The 12,895-nt window shown below is 44.4% G+C and overlaps 1 protein-coding gene across 2 annotated transcripts in view; it reads right to left on the reverse strand.

Annotated features, from left to right (window-relative positions):
• LOC110513404 (E3 ubiquitin-protein ligase UHRF2) overlaps positions 1 to 12,895 on the reverse strand; it is a 46,420-nt gene that overhangs the window by 18,593 nt on the left and 14,932 nt on the right. For both annotated transcript variants that reach the window (XM_090191752.1, XM_036936917.2), the window contains exons 2-3: positions 10,006 to 10,452; positions 3,189 to 3,544 (exon numbers count right to left, since the gene is read on the reverse strand). In XM_090191752.1, the coding sequence (XP_090047878.1) occupies positions 3,189 to 3,544; positions 10,006 to 10,452 (803 nt within the window). The remainder of the gene's footprint in view (positions 1 to 3,188; positions 3,545 to 10,005; positions 10,453 to 12,895) is intronic.

Genomic DNA, 12,895 nt, shown 5'->3' on the forward strand with positions numbered 1-12,895 from the left:
GGAGGCAACAGTTTTGTTGGAAATTAGTTCGAGATTTCAATGTGAAACAGGCTGTTTTTCTGCATCAAATTATACAGCAAGAACCTTGGAAAGCCTTGCCTAACCACAACGCACACAAAGGAGATGAGAAAAACCCTCCGCTCGGCGCTCTAACAAACAGTAAAAACCTGGGAAGGTAGATTGTGCCGTTTACCAATCAGAGCCAGAGAGAGAAGCTGCTTGGCTTGGGGTCGTTTACCAATCAGAGCCAGAGAGAGAAGCTGCTTGGCTTGGGGTCATTTACCAATCAGAGCCAGAGAGAGAAGCTGCTTGGCTTGGGGTCATTTACCAATCAGAGCCAGAGAGAGAAGCTGCTTGGCTTGGGGTCATTTACCAATCAGAGCCAGAGAGAGAAGCTGCTTGGCTTGGGGTCATTTACCAATCAGAGCCAGAGAGAGAAGCTGCTTGGCTTGGGGTCATTTACCAATCAGAGCCAGAGAGAGAAGCTGCTTGGCTTGGGGTCATTTACCAATCAGAGCCAGAGAGAGAAGCTGCTTGGCTTGGGGTCATTTACCAATCAGAGCCAGAGAGAGAAGCTGCTTGGCTTGGGGTCATTTACCAATCAGAGCCAGAGAGAGAAGCTGCTTGGCTTGGGGTCATTTGAAATATGCGTTGATGCTATTTGCAATCGTCATCCTCAGTGCTTGGCTTGGACTGAAAATAGACGTCGGTACTCATTTTGGGTGTCAGTACTGTGTATATTTTGGTTCAGGATCTGCACAATACTTTTGAACTAATATTCTATAAGAGGAACAGGAGCTCAAGCAGTAGATAAGGTGAGGTGCCAGTAGTCAGCGTCGGTGAGCTCCTGCCCAAGTCAAACACGGATCATATTTCAATATGGCTGAAGAGATTGATAGCTACTCTACAACAGCAGTGGTGTATGTGGTTCACACAGCAACGAGCCTCCTGTACCTCTCCATGTGACATGCTAGATGTGCCACTCAATTTTAGGCAGCAATTAGAATGTGGAGATGAGGCGGTTAGAGTAACGCTCCCGAGAACTCCGTGGTTACCATGGAAACGGCTCCTTCTGAATGGATTCACCAGAAAAAGATGACTCCAAATTCTATTTAGCAGCTTCCCCCTACACCACCCTATTCTACATTCCCTTATAAGCTGCAGGCAGGGAGGGATAAATCAGGGGCTGTGGTTTTAAACAAGCTGCTCCAACCTGACCCCATTTCCTGTTCCCCTAGAACCCAAGGGTTGTGGGTTCACATCCCAAACATCCCTACAGGGGAACATTCACCATCCAGCAGGATGTAGGGTAATTTCTGCTTAAATTGCGTGAGTTAAATTAAAAAACATTTTTGCATTAATATGTTGCAGATGTTCCCTACTTTGATTGCATGTAAAACTGAACACATTGTCCCAGTTTTTGTTCAAAACACCAACTACTGACAATGTTGTTTTTAGAGAAGTTGGAAGCCATGGAAGTTGTGTAAATATAGTAAAAATGCAATTCAACGTCTCATTTCCAAACTGACAGGATGTATCCAGAATTGAACTATATCTTGTCTATTTCATCTGGCTATTACTCTCCGCCTAGCAACTGTGTGTAAATGAAAGTTATGCGTCAGTCCTAAAAACATACATTCTCACTCCAGGATCAACGCTGCAGACAAATTGTTTGTATTCCTTTTTCTAATGGATCTCCGAGACAGGAAATGACTTCCTGTTGCACATCGATTTCCATTTGACTGACTCACCAAGGCTATCAGGGAAATAGGATTCTCTTCAATTAGTGCCTGAGCTTTTGTTTCCTGGGTTAAAGGTCAAATGAGAGGGTGGGGCTATTGTAAATCAACTCCAATGGTGTAGCACTACATCAAGAAGTATCATGGTAGATATACAGGGATTTATATGGCATGTAATCTCTCCTCCTCTGTATCTAATGGTGTAGCACTACATCAAGAAGTATCATGGTAGATATACGGGGATTTATATGGCATGTAATCTCTCCTCCTCTGTATCTAATGGTGCAGCACTACATCAAGAAGTATCATGGTAGATACACGGGGATTTATATGGCATGTAATCTCTCCTCCTCTGTATCTAATGGTGTAGCACTACATCAAGAAGTATCATGGTAGATATACAGGGATTTATATGGCATGTAATCTCTCCTCCTCTGTATCTAATGGTGCAGCACTACATCAAGAAGTATCATGGTAGATATACGGGGATTTATATGGCATGTAATCTCTCCTCCTCTGTATCTAATGGTGCAGCACTACATCAAGAAGTATCATGGTAGATATACGGGGATTTATATGGCATGTAATCTCTCCTCCTCTGTATCTAATGGTGCAGCACTACATCAAGAAGTATCATGGTAGATACACGGGGATTTATATGGCATGTAATCTCTCCTCCTCTGTATCTAATGGTGCAGCACTACATCAAGAAGTATCATGGTAGATATACGGGGATTTATATGGCATGTAATCTCTCCTCCTCTGTATCTAATGGTGCAGCACTACATCAAGAAGTATCATGGTAGATATACGGGGATTTATATGGCATGTAATCTCTCCTCCTCTGTATCTAATGGTGTAGCACTACATCAAGAAGTATCATGGTAGATATACGGGGATTTATATGGCATGTAATCTCTCCTCCTCTGTATCTAATGGTGCAGCACTACATCAAGAAGTATCATGGTAGATATACGGGGATTTATATGGCATGTAATCTCTCCTCCTCTGTATCTAATGGTGTAGCACTACATCAAGAAGTATCATGGTAGATATACGGGGATTTATATGGCATGTAATCTCTCCTCCTCTGTATCTAATGGTGCAGCACTACATCAAGAAGTATCATGGTAGATATACAGGGATTTATATGGCATGTAATCTCTCCTCCTCTGTATCTAATGGTGCAGCACTACATACTGTAAGTGCATATCGTGTTATACAGCCGTTTTTATGGCTTAGATCATTCATTCATTCATTCATATATAGCATGCAATCACACCTCCTCCTGAACTCCCAATCACCCCAGTCTTACCTGGTAGGATCCATCACCACTCACAGTTGGTTATTCCCACCAAACTGAATTAAACTTTTCTAAAACCATGAGCAAACAAAAAAGGAAACTATGAATCTGCGATAGCAAGCCTAGTAGGTCAGAAAGCAACTTACTCATCATATCTGATGTGGTACGTCACATCCTCCTTCTCTTTGTCTGTGGCAGTATAGTCTGTTTGAGAGGTGGAGGGCCCAGCCCCTGGCCCAATACTGTCAGAGTTCAACACAGAAGTAGAATTATTCCCATTATTATTATTATTATTATTGTCTGAGGAGGAGAGGTGGCTTTGGCCTTGGCCCGGCTCTGTCTCAAGCTTGCCGTTCGTCCTTTTGCTAGGCCTGCCAACCTTCCCTGCTGTAGGAGCTTTACTGGTGCTGTTCTGTCCCTTTGGGCTGAGTGACACGTTGTCGATGCAGGCTTCAAACCAGGCACCGATGCTTATGTCCCTGCAGTCCACCAACTCGTTTATCTGAAAGGAGAAAAATAAACAGAAAATGTAGTTTACCTTTCAACTATGAATAAAATGCACACGTACAATTAACATTAATGGATGTGCAGAGTGCAGCTGGCTTTGAGTACTGATGAAAGCAATAACAGGTTTGTGGGTAAACAAAGCAACAGACTCACGGGACATTTCAAGGATAGTGATGAAATGTTAAAAGAAAAGGTCTTCCTATAAGTCAGCCTCATGAACAAACAAAGTGGAGGAAAATAATCCTCAGTTACTTGGGCAATGGAAAGGTTTGACGAAAGAAAAAGTTCATGATTAGCGACAAAATGAGAGATACTCTGTCTCCAGTGTGTTAGCTAAACACCATTGACTATGCTATAAATGCGCCGCCCTTGCCTCAGTATACGGGACATGAGCAGCTCACATGCATAACAGAGCTAGGAGACAGGGAGGGGCGAGGCCAACAACATGCTGTCTGGGACCTCTGAGCATAGCAATGTCTACAATGTGTATCGTGGCTACAGTGGATGCAGGTTCTCTGTCCCCCCTTTGCCGCTCAACAAACACTCACTGAAGAACTCATGGATGAAGATTCCAGAACTGATGAACATTCCAGAACAGTGACATCACCCTGAGCAGCTAACTCTATTAGCTAACAACGTTACGCATCATAAAAACAAACCGAGAACGCATCAAGAGACCATCAATCCAGATCTCAGCCTTGTACAGATGCAGAATATAAAAGTATCAGACATCGTTGTAAAGTCCTTGAATTAAAGAGCTGAGTTAGGGTTAGGCTGGGAGGGAGTGGGGTTTTTGGGGGTCAAGTCCATTTCAATTCAGGAAGTAAATAAAATTCCTGAATTTAAATGGAATCGACTCCAACGCTAGTCTCCAAAACCCACCAGCCTGTTTATAAAGGACAAAGCTTGTACCTTTCGATATTAATTCACATCTACATGAGAATCAGACAGAGCCTTCAGTCAGGCTGCTGTTTTCATGTGGTCCTGTCATCAGCTCCAGGAGAGACGGATAGTGAAAGCAGACATGTTCATCTCTACAGGCCAATGGGGACTGCTAATTGACAGGGACATCCTCTGGGCCACACGGCAATTTTTTTATTAGATTTATTTAACTAGGCAAGTCAGTTAAGAACAAATTCTTACTTACAATGACGGCCTACCAAAAGGCCTCTTAATGGGATGGGGGCTGGGATTAAACATTAAAAATATAGGAAAACACACTACAAGGGAGACACCACAACACTACAGAGACCTTACCTGCTGGGTTTGAGTACATTTAAATCTTAAACTACAAGTCTCACCAAAAACAGTAGCACATCAATAATACAGGTACCCTGAACCTGCAACAATTGATCACGAACAAACTAAAACAAACGTTAGCTTTCAGAGAAATCACTACTACTGTACTCCGTCTCAGTGGCAGTCTCAAAGTTAACACCAAAAATCTGCTTTTCTGTTCACATTAAGTTTACATAGAGCTACTACTTCCTGTTCACACTACGTAATACAATACATATACTACTTCCTGTTCATTATGTGTGAGTGTGCTTACCTCGTCAGTTTTATCTACTGAGTAAACCTCTTTGCTGTTCAGTCATCTCCATCATTAGTCATAATATAATATGCTATTTATCAGACAGTGAGTCAGAGTGCACAATGGTACATTTGATTGTTTAAGTAATCCTGTTAGTACACTACAATGCCAAACGTTTGTGGCTATTTCAGGGTATTTGGCTATTTCAGCCACACCCGTTGCTGACAGGTGTATGAAATCAAGCACACAGCCATGGAATCTCCATAGACAAACATTGGCAACAGAGTGGCCTTACTGAAGAGCTCAGTGGCTTTCAAAGTGACACCGCCATAGGATGTCACCTTTCCAACAAGTCAGTTTCATCAAATTTCTGCCCTGCTAAAGCTGCCCCGGTCAACTGTAAGTGCTGTTATTGTGAAGTGGAAACATCTAGGAGCAACAACAGCTCAGCCACAAAATGGTGGGCCACACAAGTTCACAGAACGGGACCGCCGGGTGGTGAAGCTCATGGCACGTAAAAATTGTCTGTCCTCGGTTGCAATACTCACTACCGAGTTCCAAACGGACTCTGGAAGCAACATCAACACAATGACTGTTTGTCGGGAGCTTCATGAAATGGGTTTCCATGGCTGTGCAGCCACACAAGCCTAAGATCACCATGTGCGATGCCAAGGGTCGGCTGGAGTGGTGTAAAGCTCGCCATCATTGGACTCTGGAACAGTGGAAATGCGGTCTCGGGAGGGATGAATCAGGCTTCACCATCTGGCAGTCCGACGGACTAATCTGGGTTTTGGTGGATGCCAGGAGAACGCTACCTGCTCGAATGCATAGTGCCGACTGTAAAGTTTGGTGGAGGAGGAATGATGATCTGGGGCTGTTTTTCATGATTCGGGCCCCTTAGTTCCAGTGAAGGGAAATCTTAACACTACAGCATACAATGGCATCCAAGTCTATGTCTAAAAGGCTCCTTATCAGCCTCTATATCCAAGCCATAAGACTGCTGAACAATTCATCAAATGGCCACTCAGACTATTTGCATTGACACCACCCCCACCCTTTGTTTTTACACTGCTGCTACTCCCTGTTTATTAGATATGCAGTCACTTTACACCTACCTACCTACCAACCTTATTATTTTACTTTAGTTTATTTAGTAAATATTTTTTTAACTAATTTTCTTAAAACTGCATTGTTGGTTAAGGGCTTGTAACTATTTCACGGTAAGATCTACACCCATTGTATTCTTATTTCAGCATGGACAATGCCCCCGTGCACAAAGCGAGGTCCATTCAGAAATGGTTTGTCGAGATCGGTGTGGAATAACTTGACTGGCCTGCACAGAGCCCTGACCTCAACCCCATCAAACACCTTTGGGATGAATTGGAAAGCCGACTGTGAGCCAGGCCTAATTGACCCAACATCAGTGCCAGACCTCACTAATGCTTTTGTGGCTGAATGGAAGCAAGTCCCCGCAGCAATGTTCCAACATCTAGTGAAAAGCCTTCCCAGAAGAGTGGAGGCTGTTATAGCAGCAAAGGGAGGACCAACTCCATATTAATGTCCATGATTTTGGAATGAGATGTTCCACGAGCAGGCATCCACATACTTTTGGAACTGAAAACACAGCTGCAGTCATCTCCTTGATGGCGCTATAAGCATTGAGCCAAGAGACTGTCCTGTCCATGTTCCAGCACATATCTTTTACAGCCGCTGTGGTTCGCCAGCGGCAGGCCCTCTCTCAGGGCTGGGCTCTGGGTATAGTGTGTCTCTGAGCTTGGGTCTACAAGGCATCTTTAGGCCCACACTCCCCTGCAGCTTGGCTTTGGTGTTAACTGTGAACAGGACATGTCCATCAAAACGTAGCAGCTCCACCATTTACTGTAAGTGAGTATGAATAATAAAAAATACCAAGAGAAACTCCTAGCAACCATTTGTTCCATGGTAATATGGCTTCTAGAACCTGTTATCTGATTCTAGGCCTAGGGGAGATTAAATCTGTAGAGCAACATACCATGAGGTAAAAGACGAGGTACAGTCCCATCCAGACATCACTCAACAGGGACACTTGAGTACAGGGCCAGTATTCAAAATGCTTATCAGAACAGGAGTGCTGTTGTATGACGCCCCCCCACCCCCCGTCCATATAAATCCTATTCATTATGATCTAAAAGGCTACACTGATCCTATAGCATAACTCCCACTCTGAGACGCTTTGTGAATAAGGACCCATAACAACATATCAACCTCCCCTGGCTGTGACCCCACTCTCCAAGGGTGACTCGGGGAGAGTTGGGATATGCAAAAAAAAAAAAAAAAAACATTTCCAATTCACACATGTGAAATAGGACAGATAAAAGCAACCCAGCCACCTCACACACACCAGTCAGCCAGACAGACCCCTGACTGGCACCCACACCACTGGACCTGCTACAGTAGCTAAACACTCCTGAGCACTGTGTCCTGGCCGGCCGGTCACTATGGAGATGGAGTTCAGATCGCTGAGGGAGTTGAGACATGGCTGCCAATTCAAACTACCACAGGCATGTGGGCCCAAACCACAGCAATGCAAAGGGGAAAAGGTGGTGAAATGAGGCCGCATGACCTGCTGCTGGTGTACCATTGCCATGAAGGAAATTAATGACAAAACATATTTCAGTATCTCCTAAATTGTGAATGCTCTCTCTAACCAGCTGAGCTATAGCAGAGTTGTGAATGCTCTCTCTCTAACCAGCTGAGCTATAGTAGAGTTGTGAATGCTCTCTCTATAACCAACTGAGCTATAGTAGAGTTGTGAATGCTCTCTCTCTAACCAGCTGAGCTATAGTAGTTGTGAATGCTCTCTCTAACCAGCTGAGCTATAGTAGAGTTGTGAATGCTCTCTCTCTAACCAACTGAGCTATAGTAGAGTTGTGAATGCTCTCTCTCTAACCAGCTGAGCTATAGTAGAGTTGTGAATGCTCTCTCTATAACCAGCTGAGCTATAGTAGAGTTGTGAATGCTCTCTCTCTAACCAGCTGAGCTATAGTAGAGTTGTGAATGCTCTCTCTATAACCAGCTGAGCTATAGTAGAGTTGTGAATGCTCTCTCTCTAACCAGCTGAGCTATAGTAGAGTTGTGAATGCTCTCTCTATAACCGACTGAGCTATAGTAGAATTGTGAATGCTCTCTCTCTCTAACCAGCTGAGCTATAGTAGAGTTGTGAATGCTCTCTCTCTAACCAGCTGAGCTATAGTAGAGTTGTGAATGCTCTCTCTATAACCAACTGAGCTATAGTAGAATTGTGAATGCTCTCTCTCTAACCAGCTGAGCTATAGTAGAGTTGTGAATGCTCTCTCTATAACCAACTGAGCTATAGTAGAATTGTGAATGCTCTCTCTCTAACCAGCTGAGCTATAGTAGAGTTGTGAATGCTCTCTCTAACCAGCTGAGCTATAGTAGAGTTGTGAATGCTCTCTCTATAACCAACTGAGCTATAGTAGAAATGTGAATGCTCTCTCTCTAACCAGCTGAGCTATAGTAGAGTTGTGAATGCTCTCTCTCTAACCAGCTGAGCTATAGTAGAGTTGTGAATGCTCTCTCTATAACCAACTGAGCTATAGTAGAGTTGTGAATTCTCTCTCTAACCAGCTGAGCTATAGAGTTGCGAATGCTCTCTCTCTAACCAGCTGAGCTATAGTAGAGTTGTGAATTCTCTCTCTAACCAGCTGAGCTATAGTAGAGTTGTGAATGCTCTCTATCTAATTGATTAGATAGAGAGCATTCACAACTCTACTACTGAGCTATAGTAGAGTTGTGAATGCTCTTTCTAACCAGCTGAGCTATAGTAGAGTTGTGAATGCTCTCTCTCTCTAACCAGCTGAGATTTTGTAGAGTTGTGAATGCTCTCTCTCTAACCAGCTGAGATTTTGTAGAGTTGCGAATGCTCTCTCTCTAACCAGCTGAGCTATAGTAGAGTTGTGAATGCTCTCTCTCTAACCAGCTGAGATTTTGTAGAGTTGTGAATGCTCTCTCTCTAACCAGCTGAGCTATAGTAGTTGTGAATAATCTCTCTCTAACCAGCTGGGCTATAGTAGAGTTGTGAATGCTCTCTCTCTAACAAGCTGAGCTATAGTAGTTGTGAATGCTCTCTCTAACCAGGTGAGCTATAGTAGAGTTGTGAAAGCTCTCTCTCTAATCAACTGAGCTATAGTAGAGTTGTGAATGCTCTCTCTCTATAGTAGAGTTGTGAATGCTCTCTCTCTAATCAACTGAGCTATAATAGAGTTGTGAATGCTCTCTCTCTAATCAACTGAGCTATAATAGAGTTGTGAATGCTCTCTCTCTAATCAACTGAGCTCCGACAGGGATTAGAGGTCCTCTGAAACACAACCCAACCAAGCCGCAGTGCTTCTTAACACAGTGCGCATCCAACCCGGAAGCCAGCCGCACCGGAGGAAACACGGTACACCTAGCGACCTGGTCAGCATGCACTGCGCCCGGCCCGCCACAGGAGTCGCTAGTGCGCGATGAGACAAGGATATCCTGCCGGCCAAACCCTCCCTAACCCAGACGACGCTGCGCTGCCCCATGGGCCTCCCGGTCGCGGCCAGCTGCGACAGTGCCTGGGATCGAACCCAGAGTCTCTGGTGGCACAGCGAGTGCCTTAGACCACTGCGCCACCGGGAGGCGGTTATAACAATTTTTACGTTGGTAATCAGTTTATAATAGCAGTAAGACACCTCAGGGGTTTGGGTATATGACCAATACACCACGGTAAAGGGCTCTATCCAGGCACGACGCATTGTGTCCACCCCCTGGGCCTTTTTGCTTAATTATATTCTTATTCTATAGCATATTATCCCACAGCCTTTCGTACACAAACCACAAATGAATCAACCTGAGAGAATATTGTACCACAGTCCAGCAAGTTATTTCTCTTTTACCTTGAACACCCCAATTCCCGCGTCTATGAGTAAGGGACGTGTAGAGGTTGATGGCTGGTTGTCGTGCTTCTCCAACGCTGCCGGTGGACCAGAAGAAGACTCGTCTCCGTTGTTATTGGGATCACTGGTGATACTCGTGTTCTTACTGGTAGTTGTACTGATGTTGGTGGTAGTACTGGTGTCGTCAGTGGTGGTTGTGTTGTTGTTGACTGTGGTGGGTTTGGGGGTAAGTGTTGGGGCCACGGTGGTAGGTTTAGAGGGGGTGGTAGCTGCACCAGTCGTAGTGTTGGGGGTGGTGGGGGGCGTTGTGTCACACTCCTTGGGGCTGACGACAGGGGAGATGACGAGAGGACTGTCTGGAGCGTCCCCCGCTTGGGAACGGATAAGCAGCTGGACGATATCGTTCAGACCCACGTTGTAGTCATACAGTGTGTGGCCATCTTCCATCTGAAAAATAAAAGACACAAATCAATGTCAGATAGGCAGCTATTTTTTGTTTTCGGGGTTTTCCTCTTGAGATGGGTAAAACAGCTTTGGGATAGTCAAACAGCATCTGGCCCTCTTGCATCTGAAAAATACATACAAATTGATCTGGTAGGCAGGGGGGGGGGGGGGGTACTGGCCGACATTTGTGCGATATTAAATAATCAGCATAGCGCCACTGACCCGTCGTCGGAAGCGTATAGCGAGCACAAGCTGGTTGTCAAGGGACAAACACAGAGCACGGCAAAGACAGAATTCTGCAGAAGGCTGAGGAGGGACAATGTGTTGATGCTCAGCACCATTCAGAATCAAAACCTATAAAAGACCTGAACTAAGAAGAGCTACTACACCTCCAGACTCAATCAATAGCTCTGCACCACCTGTCCTGTACCAGACAGGTTTCTATCTACTCTGTAAATGGGCCAAATGTCCTAGTTGTTATGCGACCAGGGGGATAAGGCTAGGGAATCATTTTACAGTGGGGGCTGCATCTCTCAAAATGAAATAATGGGAAATAATGCATCTTAGTTGTGACAATGAGAACAAGAATATTCCAATAAGAAATAACACCATTGTGAATCGGGAAATATGCTGTACATTTGAATTTGTCTCCCCAAAACCAGACATCCATTCCTGAAGTCAGCACAACAAATGAACACAAATCTCTCCCTTCCACTGCATGTTTTCCTCCAATAAATGCATACAATCTTAGAAGGGGGGGGTAAGTCGCTATGACAACCAATAAAGGACCCCCCTCCCCCCATGTTTATGTGTGTCTGTCTGCTGTGTGGCGTTGACAGCATAGTATAGAAATATAATTACTACCCATCACAGAACATCGACTTGAATGGAATGTCCGTTTTAGTAATTATATTTCTATGGTAACCATCCTGGACAAAAGGACACTAGGCAGGCTGCGGCACACTGACTTGAATTCATCTATTGTGTTGGGAAAGGGGCAATGATGATATGCATGGAACGCCATAACACAGTGTACATTATCTGCATTAGACCTTTCATCGGAGGGTCAATGACTATTCACATAATATCCCTCTGCAGCCATGAACTAAGCAATCCACTTTCTATCAAGACGTTTTATAGGCTCCTTAGGTTGCAACAAGAAAAATACTAAAAAACACTGGTGCAGTTAGTACATGATATTGAATGTTTTCTACAGTGCAGTCGGAAAGTACTCAGACCCCTTGACTTTTTCCACATTTTGTTACAGCCTTATTCTAAGATGGATTAAATATAAATAATCAAATCTACACACACACACACACACACACACACAATACCCCATAATGACAAAGCAAAAACAGGAAGGGTACCAAAACATTTCTGCAGCATTGAAGGTCCCCAAAACTCAGTGGCTTCCACCATTCTTAAATGGAAGAAGTTAAGAACCACCTAGACTCTTCCTAGAGCTGGCTGCCCGGCCAAACTGAGCAATCAGGGGAGAAGGGCCTTGGTAAGGGATGTAACCATGAACCCGATGGTCACTGACAGAGCTCCAGAGTTCCTGTGGAGATGGGTGGACCATCCAGAAGGACAACAGTCTCTGCAACACTCCACCAATCAGGCCTTTACGGTAGAGTGGTCAGATGGAAGTCACTCTTCAGTAAAATGCACATGCTTGGAGTTTGCCAAAAGGCACCTAAAGGACTCTCAGACCATGAAAAAAACTGATGAAAACCAAGATTGAACTCTTTGGCCTGAATGCCAAGCGTCACGTCTGGAGGAAACCTGGCACCATCCCTACGGTGAAGCATGGTGGTGGCAGCATCATGCTGTGGGGATGTTTTTCAGTGGTAGGGACTGGGAGACTAGTCAGGATCGAGGGAAAGATGAACGGAGTAAAGTACAGAGAGATCCTTGATGAAAACCTGATCCAGAGCGCTCAGGACCTCAGATTGGAAAGTAAACCTTAGCCTCAACAGGACAATGACCCGAAGCACACAGCCAAGGCAAAGCAGGAGTGGCTTAGGGACAAGTCTCTGAATGTCCTTGAGTGGCCCAGCCGGAGCCCAGACTTGAACCCGATCGAACATCTCTGAAGAGACCTGAAAATAACTGTGCAGCGACGCTCCCCATCCAACCTGACAGAGCTTGAGAGGATCTGCAGAGAAGAAGGGGAGAAATTCCCCAAATACAGGTGTGCCAAGCTCGTAGGGTCAAAGAAGACTCAAGGCTGTAATCACCGAGTCTGAATACTTAAAACATTTTTTTTTTTTTTTTTTACAAATTTGCAAAACATTTCTAAAAACCTGTTATTGCTCTGTCATTATGGGGTATTGTGTGTAGATTTATGGAGGGAAAACAACTTAATCAATGTGAGAATAAGCCTGTAACGTAACAAAATGTGGAAAAAGGCAAAGCGTCTGAATACTTTCTGAATGCACTGTAA

This window comes from Oncorhynchus mykiss, chromosome 12, assembly GCF_057628025.1.
Source record: "Oncorhynchus mykiss isolate SJ-2025 chromosome 12, ASM5762802v1, whole genome shotgun sequence".
NCBI classification, from domain to species: Eukaryota; Metazoa; Chordata; class Actinopteri; order Salmoniformes; family Salmonidae; genus Oncorhynchus; species Oncorhynchus mykiss.